General features: G+C 44.4%; 1 protein-coding gene across 3 annotated transcripts in view; it reads left to right on the top strand.

The window, feature by feature from the left end:
- ADAMTS9 (ADAM metallopeptidase with thrombospondin type 1 motif 9) overlaps window positions 1-12,774 on the top strand; it is a 163,410-nt gene that overhangs the window by 43,340 nt on the left and 107,296 nt on the right. For all 3 annotated transcript variants that reach the window (XM_058726271.1, XM_058726273.1, XM_058726272.1), the window contains 5 exons: window positions 1,093-1,238; window positions 9,737-9,918; window positions 10,018-10,154; window positions 11,939-12,056; window positions 12,308-12,403. In XM_058726271.1, the coding sequence (XP_058582254.1) occupies window positions 1,093-1,238; window positions 9,737-9,918; window positions 10,018-10,154; window positions 11,939-12,056; window positions 12,308-12,403 (679 nt within the window). The remainder of the gene's footprint in view (window positions 1-1,092; window positions 1,239-9,736; window positions 9,919-10,017; window positions 10,155-11,938; window positions 12,057-12,307; window positions 12,404-12,774) is intronic.

Raw genomic sequence — 12,774 nt, forward strand, 5'->3', positions numbered from 1 at the left:
ATTACGAGGGAGAAGGCGCTGCAAAGTAGAGAAAGCCTAAGTGCACCCTTTGAGTCATTGTTGGCTGAGCCTTCTGTGTGGCCGCCCTGTTCAGTCTGGGACCTTCCCCTGCATCTTATTTGTCGTCCATTTTCCCAGCACGCTCCACCCCCCCTGCTCCCCCCCCCCGCCCCCCCCCCCCGGCCCCGGCCTCGGTGGGCCTCTGCCTCTGCCCTCCCTGCAGATAAATCACGGCAGCCAGCCACCACCAGCTCCACTTCAGAGATCTGAGCAAGCTGCGGGGCATCACCCTCCTGCCGCCACTGCAGCCAGCGCTTTGTCCGCTGCTCCGTGACCTCGCTTTGTGTCAGGGCCTCACACCCCAACAATGGCAGAGGGTTGAAATGGGCTTCTCGAATCCCTTGTCCTGCTGAGGAGTTTTATTCTGTTTGGTTTTGTTTTAAGCATCATGGCCTTCTTCCTGCTGCAGGCTGGAGAAGCTGAAACCATTAGTAACAAAAAAAGCAATAAAGTTTAGGGCTCTCTGGAATATGTCCATTTTGCTCTAGTCTCATCCTGTGTGCTTTGGTGGAGGGAGTTTATAGGAATCCTCTAACGTGCTTTTTTTTTTTTCTCTGCCACTTAATTAAAATTGGCTTTTCAAATCTGCGGGGAGCAATAAAACATATTTTACCAGGCTCACAGCATCTTTGAGCCTTCTTAATGGACATTTGCTCTGCAAATCCAGTAACTCACTTTGGCCCCGTCTGCAGCCAGTCTGCCCGCTTCCTCTCCTCACTTTTCCAAATAGACTAATTGAGCGCTTTGAGCCTGGCCACTGGAGTTACCCTGAGAGCCTGGAACCAACCACTCATTGGTTAGTTTTATTCAAGCAAGTGGTAAATGAAGACGGCCTAAAATCAATAAGGACGAGATTAAAATCCCTACAGTTTTCATTATTCACGTAGATGATGAAATGGCAGCATTTCAAACTAGCATGTGGCGGGAGAGGTGGGGGGGGGGGTGAAGTATGCCATATAATCAAAAGGACAGTGGGTCCTATCACGACTCCAGCACCGAGCTCTCCCTCACTGTTCCCCTTATTAAACACAGCACTGCAAGTTTGGATTTTGTGTTCCCAAAGAAATGGAGGTCCCTGTGACTGATGGATCCTGGGGAAGTTGGAGTCACTTTGGAACCTGCTCAAGAACGTGTGGAGGGGGCATCAAAACTGCCATTCGTGAGTGCAACAGACCAGAGTAAGTCCTAGAACTCCTTGCTGTCATTATTGGGATGGCCCAATGGGAGCCCTCTGGAAGGGAATCGTTCGGCTGGAAGCAGATGGAAAACTCTTTCCCTGGTAGAGAGTAAGTGCCTTTCTAGGGCTGCTTAGACTGGTGGTATCCAATCAGTTTATTCCCGGGCACTGTCCTCTGAAGCATTAGTTTCTCCCACCATCCTCCATTAAGACTTCGGTCTACCCCAGTAGATGCTTTTTGTGTTGGTTGGTCTGTTTAACAGTTTGACAGTCAGGCATATCTCCCTGCCTCCAGAGCTTGGTATAGCTGGCCAATGAAGGGAAACAGGTTTTCCTGAGGAAATGAAGAAACTGGACATTTCCATCCAGATTGTAGGTAACTTGTACCCTTTCCTGTTAGCTACTGAGATGTTGGACAGGGCACACGGAGCCCCATGGTGATAGCAGACTCTAAGGGACCGAGAACCTCAAGTCAGGAATTACTTTTAGAATCGAGTTAGTTGTTTTACGGGGAAGACACCGAAGGCCCATCCTACAACTAGACAGTATACAGCCTGGGAGTATCCTGCCTTTCAGGATAATTCTCCTTATGTGACCAGCCTAGCCTTGTAGCACATGTTCAAATGAAGTTGATTTTTTTTTCCCCCGGCATCTAGCCCAGGAGGCGTGCGTATTTATAAGTAGATTTTTAAAAATCAGATTTTGATGATAAGGAATGACATCAAATTTTGTGTGACTCCAAGATGTATCAAATCTGAAGGACTAGAAGCTAATACATCACGTTATTGCCATCAAACCTGTATAGGCTAGGGGGCCGAGAAGTCTTCGTAGACTAGTAATAGTTTTTAGGTGTATACACTGATAACCATATTTAAGAACCAGCTGTCTTGGGATTAGGTAAAGTGATTTCATCCGGTAGTATTCATTTCTTTTTCACAGACTGTGTTGGGGTAGCCAACTGAATTGTAGACAGAAGCACACAGGTACAACAGTGACGTGGGTGCCGTATATTAGGGTAGCGTAGCACGGTGTATATTGATGTATGTATATACTGGTATGGTATGATAGGGTTGTATAAGAAGGTGGTAGAAACCACGGACAGGTGCTCCTCAGACTTAGCTGGTTGTTCACAGGTAGGAAAGGGGCCTCGTGTTGGCAAAGCATCCAGTTTTTTCATAAGAAAAATCTGAATCGGGGCGCCTGGGTGGCTCAGTCGGTTGAGCATCCAGCTTCGGCTCAGGTCATGATCTCGCAGTCTGTGAGTTCGAGGCCCGCGTCGGGCTCTGTGCTGATGGCTCGGAGCCTGGAGCCTGCTTCCGATTCTGTGTCTCCCTCTGTCCCTCTGTGCCCCTTCCCTGCTCATGCTCTGTCTCTCTCTCTCTCCCTCAAAATAAATAAACATTAAAAAAATCTTTTAAAAAAAGGAAAATCTGAATTGTGTTCACCAGTAAAGAACGTACCTTTAGGCCACTGTTGCCAGCCGTGGCCTAATAAATACTCATTCGTGCAAATCACAAATGACAATCCATTTGTTTCCCTTTATTTCTGTCCACAGTCCAACCTTTATTTCATGTCCATGTGATATTAGCCTCTGTAAAGACAACTAAAGAGCTCTAAGACACAGACTGTAGTCTGTAGCTATGGGTATAAAGAATAAACAGTAGATGATCAATAGAGTCTATAGTTTCTGTTAGTTATTTAAGTAATAGCTTAAACCTAGTACATGCTTTCAAAAAATTCAGACACAGAACGATATGAAATAAAAAAAATCTGTCATCATCATTCCTCCCTCCCACCTACTCTTCGCAAGAAATCACCGGGGAAAAATGATTTGACGTGCATCACTTTGGACTTTTAAAAAAGATTTGTCATGTAATATGTGTTATATGAAATAAGTATTCTGTAGATATAAAATAAGGATCATATTATATATAGTGTTCCACTACTTGCTTCTTTCAAGTCAATTACCAATCTTAGCTGTTGGTATTATTGAAGCTTTAGAATAAAGCATTTGAAGCTAATAGCAAATAGGACACATTTTTTTTTAAAAATTAAGAACTATGCAGTAGCTACGTGGAGCCACGTTATTACCATCTTCGTGAGCTGTTACTGTCGTGAGGATATGACTGTTGCCAACAGTAGGCATTTTTGAAATGGTGACTCAAGAATACGTCGTTGAAAAGAAGTGTTTGGTCTTTTTTTTTTTTTTTTTTTAAGTCTTCGAGCAGTTCTAGAGGTAATGTAGAAAGTGGAGAGAGATAAATCACTTCATAATTGGAACGAGCCAGACAAAGAAAATCACCCAGCGTAAAGATCTCAGCAGGAAAGGATCTCGAGCTTCCAAGTGAAGCAAAGATCCGTGCATTCACAAGTTAGGGGCTGATCATTAAAGACTTCAATTAGAGGTCCTTGTCCTTGCTGTTTGCTATGGGAGGTTTTAAAAGAATACAATCCCCCCAGTTGACTGTCAGCCCTGACACCATTTCATGAAAGAGCTTCCAAATTATTTGCACTTTGGGATGTCCCTGTGAATTGAGGAAGGAGTCTGCCTCCGAAAACTTTGAGGAAGTCAGTTTGATGAGAGAAAGGGACACAGAACAGGGAAAATCAGATCCAAATCTCAGTTTGAAAGCTCGTTCAGAGAAACTCACAGAGCAGATGGTTCATTATGCAGGGATCAGTAGTAGTTGCTTCTGACTCTCAAGGCGTTTGAGGGAAGTGGTGCCCCCGGAGCTGGCAACCTGCCTCTTCCCGGGTTGAGGAGCCCTTTGAATATAATGTAGAGCCCCATTTTTAGTCCAAGGTATGTCTCTATTAAGACCCTGAGTTGTTTTTTTTTTTTTTTCACAGTATTCATGTGATTCAAGACCGTATTTAACATCCATACTTTGCGCTGTACTTTTAGGGTTGTTTCCCTTGAAAGCGTAAAAGTTACAAAAGAGAAATAGCCTTGTCCTACACAGGGGATAACGGCATACTCGTGAACAAGCTATAGAAACCAGATGCTTTCTGATTTTGGTCAAAAGGTATTTGGTCTCCACTAGTAGGCGGTCCTGCTGATTTGCCATCATGAGAATAGGGCCCTAATATTTTGTCTTTAAATGTTTTATTTATTTTTTAATCCCATCTTTGACCCATGCCCTGTAGATAAGAGCTTATGTTCTGATTTGTAAACACAGTCCCCGTTTACGTCTGTTGTCCAGGAGAAGTTATTCATTCATAGCTACCCTTTACATTCTCTAAGTGTCCTGAATTGAACAATTAATTACATGATCACCCAATCATATCTATAAGAAACATGTAATACAGTAAAACCTAAAATCATAACTGCCAAAAGCATAACTTAGGGTACCTAAACAAGGCCACCGTTGGAACTAGAAGTCGCATGTATGAGGCCACTGGGCCCTACACTTGTTATTTTGTGCTCTGAATTGACTCTGAGTTTCCTAGTAGCTAGAAAAAAAAATGTATACAGTTTTTACAGTCCATCAAAAAAAAAAAAAAATTGTCCCGGTTCTTTGGGAAAGAACTGGTGCTTCCCTTCCCTCTTCTGGTGCTTCTGTTTTGCTTTTAAGTTAGGAGGTAAGTTAAATTAAAAACTAAGAAACTCATAGGTGTGAGGAAAAGATTGTGAACTAGATATTTTCCCATTTAGGCTTTCACCATAGTAACTGCTTATGAAATCTGGCATACGAGCAAGATAATAGATGTCTATTTCACCTAAGGAAACGAATCGCTCATTTGGCTGGAAAGAGTTGCAGCAACGTTTTTTTTTTTTTCTTCAGGCACTGAGTTGGGTGAGCGTATTTCGAAATTCAAGAATTAGTTGCTGTGAGAAAGCTATTAACTAATGAATGAATAAAGATATCCAGGCCTTTAGACTGCTCTATTCGGAAGGATCATTAATGATTGCAAGTATAGCTCTCTGGCCCATCCCGTCTAATCCCTGAATAGCCTTTCAGCGTCCACTGCGGTTGTCCATTAGACCTCTTCCCAAAACCCTCCCAGCATAGGAAACACACTACCTTCTGGGGCTGCCTGTCGAATCGTTAGAAATTCCTTCCCTGTGCTAACCCTAATCGGCCTGCTGCAATTCATTTTAAGTGTTCACAGAAGCTGAGATTTCTGTTCAAACCCATTTGCCGACCAAAATTTAGCTTTCCTGGAGGGTGAACGCACGTGTGGTGATCTTTGCAAAAATTCCTTCATAGCTTTGGCCATGCAGTATCATGAATTTTCTTTGTATACGAATAGGCATGGTTGTGTAATATGTGCCTGAAAGAAAGATTCAGCTCAGCTGTGCTGAATATAGTTACTTTCATAGTAATTAACCTAGCAGTTTCATTAAGTCCTTTCCATCTGTATCTGACCTGCAATGTTTGAAAGGATCTTAATAGCAGGAAAATGTGGTTAATATTATTTTTTTAATTAATTAATTAATTTTTTTAACATTTTTATTTATTTTTGAGAGACAGAGAGAGACAGAGCATGATTGGGGGAGGGACAGAGAGAGAAGGGGAGACACAGAATCCAAAGCAGGCTCCAGGCTCTGAGCTGTCAGCTGTCAGCACAGAGACCGACGTGGGGCTCGAACCCACAAACCGTGAGCTCATGACCTGAGCTGAAGTCGGAGGCTCAACCGACCGAGCCACCCAGGCGCCCCGTGGTTAATACTATTTTTTAAAGCTGCATTTCCTCTAATTTTTATTATTTGTCTACATGGAAAAAAAAAATACTCCCATCCAGCAAAGTTATTAAATTACAGCATGAATTTTTTCCATGCTGAAAGGTAAGTTAGGTTGGCTACAGCCTTCCCCGTTACACAGTCATTGCAAATCAGGCAGAGGTACTCTGGGATAAGAGAAAAGGCACATGTTCTGAGAGGGCAAATTTAAGTTTGTTGATAAAATATAATCTGTCTTTACATAAAAAATAGCAGAGTCACAGAATGAGTCTTGATACGGAAAGAGGCCTGTCTCAAGAGAGGAAGCCGAGGAAAGACACCAGATCATGAGCTTTGAATCCGGGAGACCTGCATTGGTCCATCGACCAGCAGTTCTCACCTGATGGACATGTCACCTTGCCAGGTTACCTCACACTTCTGAAACAATTTCAAACAAGCCTTCAGGAGCAAGGCTGCCACTACCTGACTCACAGCACGGCTGGACACGGTCGCAGAAAGTGGCATGGTGCCTTGCATGTAAGAGTGGCTCACGGGTGGGCAGACCTTTACCGTAAAGGAACATGTTTGCCACAAAACACTCAGTAAGTGTTTCAGACTTGAGGATCAGAGCGTCTGTGACCCAGCTATTCAACCTTGCTGATACAGTGAGAAACAGACACCCGTGACATGTAAAGGGTTGAGTGTGGCTGCATGCCAACTAAAACTTATTTATGGATATTACTCTTTGAATTTCATCTAACTCTTATGTGTCTCAAAATATGTTTTATATTTTCTTAAATTTTTATTTTTTATTCATTTAATCAAATTTTTTCATGTTTATTTTTGAGAGAGAGAGAGAGAGAGAGAGAGATTGAGCAGGGGAGGGGCAGGGACAGGAAGACCCAGAATCCAAAAGAGGCTCCAGGCTCCGAGCTGTCAGCACAGAGCCTGGTGTGGGGCTCGAACCCACAAACGGTGAGATCACGACCTGAGCCGAAGTCAGAACCTTAACCGACTGAGCCACCTAAGCACCCTTTTCCTTAATTTTTTAAAATAGAAAAGCCATTCTTATCTCACAGCCAGGGAAGGACAGGAAGTGGACAGGATTTGGTCCACAGGCTGTGGTTGGCAGGCTCTTGTAATAGCTAAACATTTACAATGTGGCAGGCCTTGTTCAAGTGCTTTGAATGTATTAACCCAGCTGACCCTCGCTTACCCTGATGAACTAGATACTAGGATCATCTCCCTTTTACAGATAGGGAAACTGATCCTTCAAAAGATTAAGCAACTTGCCCAAGACTGCACCATTATTAAGAGGCAGGCCTGGGATTCAAACCCTCTGTTTCCACAGTCCCCACCTATGACCCTCAGCAATACTGCCTCTCCCATGGAGGGTTTTCTGTGTGTTGTTTTTTCAAAATGTCATTTATAAAAGTAAGTCAGTGAATGCTGTTTGCCACTCGATAGTCGTCAAAAGCAAACATCCCTTTCCTCTGAAGGGAAACTACCTGTAAGTATTTATTATTCACAGCCCAAAAAATTGCTACATGTGGGCCGTTTCTGGGGTGCATTAAGACTTGTTGTATAAGAGAGCCAAAAGAAAAGAACCAACTTATGAAAATTTAATTTCAAAAAGAAAAATGAGCTACTGTCAGGCGATAAATAAACGATTAATCCTGCATAGTCAGTGGGCCTTTTAAGAAGATTCCGCAAAGATCATTTCAATCTGAGGAAAAATTGCAAGAGGTCTTACATGTAGCACATTTAAAATGCGTTTCACCTGAACAGGTATATGGGCCTGATCTGTTACTCATGTATCATCTGTGATATTGTGTGCATGGGACTAGGGCGTCTTGGTACTTAGAGAAGAGCTGGGAATTCAGGAAGCCAAGGCTCTATCTCTAAATGGCACCAAAAAAGGAAAGAAAAAAAAAAAAAAAGTCTTGACCATAGTTCCTGGATAATGTAGCAGAAAGAGCACAGAGAAGAACCCAGGGAATTTAGAATTCTAGTCCTATCTCTTCTCTTTTTTTATCTGTGTGATCATGACAAAGTACTTGACTTCTCTGAACTTCCTGTTGCTCCATATAAAAATACTGCCTCTGCCTTACCCTTGGGCAAGATAGGAGTGTATTTTAGGGAGTCAAGTGCACAGTGGAGCATAGAAAGCATATGGGCTTAATTGTGTTTCACGGAGAAACAAGGAGACACAGTTATTGTTGGGTTAGGTGCCATGTTGTATCCCTAGATACAGTTTTCTTTGTGATAAATAACTCAATATTTATCCGCCTCCTTACTAAACTTCCCAGATTCTGAGCTTTTCATGGTAGGTGTACAATACCATCTCTGTTCTACATGCAGGATGGAGCTCAGAGAGGCCAGGTAGCGCCCACAAAGGTGTCCAGTGTGTGGCTGCAAAGCCCATGCTCCTCCCCTAGTCTCCGCATGGGAGCACGTTGCGACAGTATCATGGCGGGTGGCCCTTCCTGACGCTTGGTGCTCTGCAGGAGCACTGAGTCCTGCCTTCACGCTGCACACCATGTCTCAGCGCAGATTCGGTACTCAAAGTGCATGGTTGGATCAGATTAGGTTGGGGGTGCTGACATATTAGCACAGTAGCTAACGTTTTCAGCATCTACTATTTGTGCTCATTTTAGACAAGGGGGCAACTGATACTCGGGGGGCTGAGAACTTCAGAACTTCATCTAAAGTCATGCACCGAGGGTAGGGTCGGGACTGGAACCCAGCTCTAGCTCCAGAGCCTTACCTGTTCTGTTGGACCGGCTCTTGTTGTATAAATGGGCACGGATGTCTTTCCCATTCACCCAGGTCCCAGCTTAACAAAACAAAACAAAAACCCCTTTGTATGCTCCAAATTGCCCTGAAAGATTCATTTTAAAGAAGAAAAGTGGAAAACTTTCTTTCCGTTTCAGAGATGTCCGTAGCGTAGCTGCGAAATCCGACCTGCTCCAGCCCTGGGTGGGCGAGCCCAACTTCCTACGATTCTCTGATCTTCCCGTTTCCATGATGAACTTGGCAAGCTGTGGACTGCTAGGAGAAACATTGTATAATTTAGTCATTGGGTCACATCTGGAAAATACATGTACATTTGAATTTCATCTAATTCGGGGTTGCATGTCGAGATGAAATTTACACTCTGGTGCTGTGCAAGGCACCCTCCGTGCTCTCGTCACACAAAAGTTAATGAAACCAGTCTGCTCTTCCTGCTTCTCCTATTAAGTTAGTCACAATATGGGGATGTTCCTTTTACTCCGTCTCACTTGTGAGACAAAACAAAGAGAAACAATGGTTGTGAGGGTGGAGAGAAGGAGGGAGGGAGGGAGAGAATGAATGTAAGTAAAATAACACAGGTTTTAGGCCGGTCTCCTGTGAGACTGTCACGTTACAAAAAGTAGACAGGGAGCATTCCAATGGTTCATCTGGGCCTTTTACCTTCCACATTTTGAAAACCGAAGGACTGCATTTTCAGGAGAGAGAGGACAGATTATTGCCCAACAGATCCCAGGCTTTGTATTTCAAACTCGAAGTTACGTGCTCTAGCGTTTCATCTTCAGCACTGCCTTACTCAATAACCCATTCCCGTTTTTATAGATGGAGGGGCTGAGGCTTCTGGAGGCTAAGTGACTTGCCCAAGGTCATACACTTCATGGTAATGAAGGCAGAATGCACACGCAGATTTCAGAGCCTCAGTCCTGTCCTCTGTCATCAGCCACTTTTAGACATGCTTCCCTGGGAGACAGGAAGCCACGGATGAGAGAGCGATGTGGGGAGAAATCCCTGGCAATACAGCGCGTGTGTTCTTTCCCTTTCCCCAGGCCCAAAAATGGTGGGAAGTACTGTGTAGGACGTAGGATGAAGTTTAAGTCCTGCAACACAGAGCCATGTCTCAAGCAGAAGCGAGACTTCCGAGATGAACAGTGTGCTCAGTTTGACGGGAAGCATTTCAACATCAACGGTCTGCTTCCCACTGTGCGTTGGGTCCCTAAGTACAGTGGAAGTAAGTGCAACCGGGGGTGGGGGGGTGCCATGGTTGGTCGGCAGGTCGGCCGGGGGTCCAGGTCCGAAACTCACATTGCGTCATGTGTTTCCTCTCTAGTTTTGATGAAGGACCGTTGCAAGTTGTTCTGCAGGGTGGCAGGTAACACGGCCTACTACCAGCTGCGAGACAGAGTGATAGATGGGACGCCCTGTGGCCAAGACACCAGCGATATCTGTGTCCAAGGCCTCTGCCGGGTGAGTCCCACATCGCGTTTCCTTCACCGTGTTGTCTTGCTGCTAAGCCGTGATTTGTGGCTTCCTCGAGAGACCAGCGGCGAATATCTGTGCGCTGTCTCCAGGGAAGTGGTTTTCCAAGCGTGTTTCCCAGGGCAGCATCAGCAGTGGCATCGCTTGATTCTGATGCCGAAGTTCGAGAACTGGCATCCTGCATTTTTCCGGCACTCTCAACCTCTGTGAGGATCTGCGCGAAACCTCCCCGTGAAAATTTATTACAATAATTTGTCCACACACACCTTCCTTTACTGTAACCTCAGGGCTAACCCTTAACCATTTGGTTAAGGTTAAACCAAATGCTTCCCACACAGCGAGTTTTCTAGACTGAATAGCTCTGTTCCAGAAAGACGTCATAAGGAATCAGGCTTCAGCCAGGCCTCCATCAGATTTCTCATTCTGATTTCAAACACCATAGCTTCTACCTGAGACCTACCTGTTCGTTACTCTTGAATGGGACATGGAGAAACTTCTGGAAGATCGTGAAGCACGAGTGCAGTGATTCCTAGAGGGCTTGATACCATTTCACTGTTCTTACCAATCAGAAAACATTCTTAGTGTCGCCAGGCTTTGAGATAATTTATTTGTTCCTTGCGTGTGGTCCAGGAAAATGGGGATTCTAGTCAGTCGGATCTGATGCAATGAGCCCCTGAGAGCTTCACCCATTTCCCAACTCAGAACTGCACAGTCCATGTTTCCTTGTCAGTCCGTTCGTAGTAAAACACCGAGCTTCTCCTCAGAGGCATTTTTTTTTTTTAAATGTTTAGTTTTGAAAGAGAGAGAGACCTGAGCAGCAGAGGGGCAGAGAGAGAGGGAGACACAGAATCTGAAGCAGGCTCCAGGGTCTGAGCTGTCAGCACAGAGCCTCACGTGGGGCTCGAACTCCCTAATCATGAGATCATGACCGGAGCCGAAGTCACTTGCTTTAACTGACTGAGCCACCCAGGCGCCCTGAGATAGCAGATCTTTAATTGGATACAGTCACCCCCCCCAGCATTCCTATGTCTTCATTCTTGAGCGGTTTTTCTCATTTATTCCACTTATTTGTAGACAGACTTTATTTTTATAAAATAAAACTTTATTTTTTTTTTAATTTTTTTTTAACATTTATTTATTTTTGAGACAGAGAGAGACAGAGCATGAACGGGGGAGGGTCAGAGAGAGAGGGAGACACAGAATCTGAAACAGGCTCCAGGCTCTGAGCAGTCAGCACAGAGCCCGATGCGGGGCTCGAACTCACATACCGCGAGATCACGACCTGAGCCGAAGTCGGATGCTTAACTGACTGAGCCACCCAGGCGCCCCTATTTTTTTTTTAATATTTTATTTTTAACTAATCTCTCCACCCAGTGTGGAGCTCGTACCTGCAACCCTTAGGTCAAGGGTCACGTACTCTACCAACTGAGCCAGCCAGGTGCTCCTGTACTTCTCAAACTTTAATCTTTAGATGAAGCACCTAAGTGTCCTCTAGCATGTCAGAATTCCACCCAGTGGATCTGGGTGGAGCCCAAGGTAATACATTACTAACAGCCTCAGAGATGCCCATGGCTGCCGGTCCAAGGACCACATTTTCCACACCAGGGCTAAAGACAATTTGAGTTCTCAGCCGTTGCAACTTTAAAGGGACGTTCTTGTCATTTTTGGAATGCGTCATTCAAACAAACATGCTACCTGCCGTTTCATAATGTTTTAGGATTTGTATAACTTTATAATACTTACCATTCATTTCAAACGTTTCTTCTTAAAAGCAAGCTGGATGCGACCACGTTTTAAACTCAAAAGCCCGGAGAGATAAATGTGGAGTTTGTGGTGGTGATAATTCTTCGTGCAAAACAGTGGCAGGAACATTTAACACAGTGCATTATGGTAAGAACCTGTCCCTAAGAACCGTGAGAAGGAAAATAGTCAAAGTTGAAAAATTGTTAACCGCATGTAGTATGTAAAAGTATTCATGTCAGGCGTAAAGTCAGTCTCGTTAGGGTACATGAGCCGTCCGGCTAGAAGACACTCAAGAGTGAGAACTGTATTACCCCCCCTGGGTGGCCCACCTTTTATTCCATACCTAGAGAAAGTGACTCATGCTGTGGAATACTGAGTTTTGGCTAAATTCTTTTCAGGTTACAATACTGTGGTCCGAATTCCAGCCGGTGCTACCAATATCGACGTGCGGCAGCACAGTTTCTCAGGGAAATCAGAGGATGACAACTACTTGGGTAAGATGGCCTGTCCCCTGCCATGGGCGGGAATTCTGGTTCTCTGGAGCCGTTGGCAGGTGCTCCCTCCTTCCCCCTTCAGCGCACAGAGAGCTTTCCGATGTCGTGTGTTTTCATACAAGCAGTTGATCTTGAAATTCCTTATTTTGTTTCTCCCTCACGTGTATACCCTCGAAGTATGGAATGAAGAGTCGTGTAGTTACCCTAGTCAATATCAGGGCTTTATTCTGGATCGCAGTGAATAGGAAGGCCCTAAATCAGATTTTGAAAGTGCTTACCTTGTAAGTTCAGCATAAAAATTTAAAGGTACCACTTCCCCTAATTTTTGTGGTGTCAGCTCTAACCAGTTATAGACCACTGGTATGGACTTA

This window comes from Neofelis nebulosa, chromosome 4 (assembly GCF_028018385.1).
Source record: "Neofelis nebulosa isolate mNeoNeb1 chromosome 4, mNeoNeb1.pri, whole genome shotgun sequence".
NCBI classification, from domain to species: Eukaryota; Metazoa; Chordata; class Mammalia; order Carnivora; family Felidae; genus Neofelis; species Neofelis nebulosa.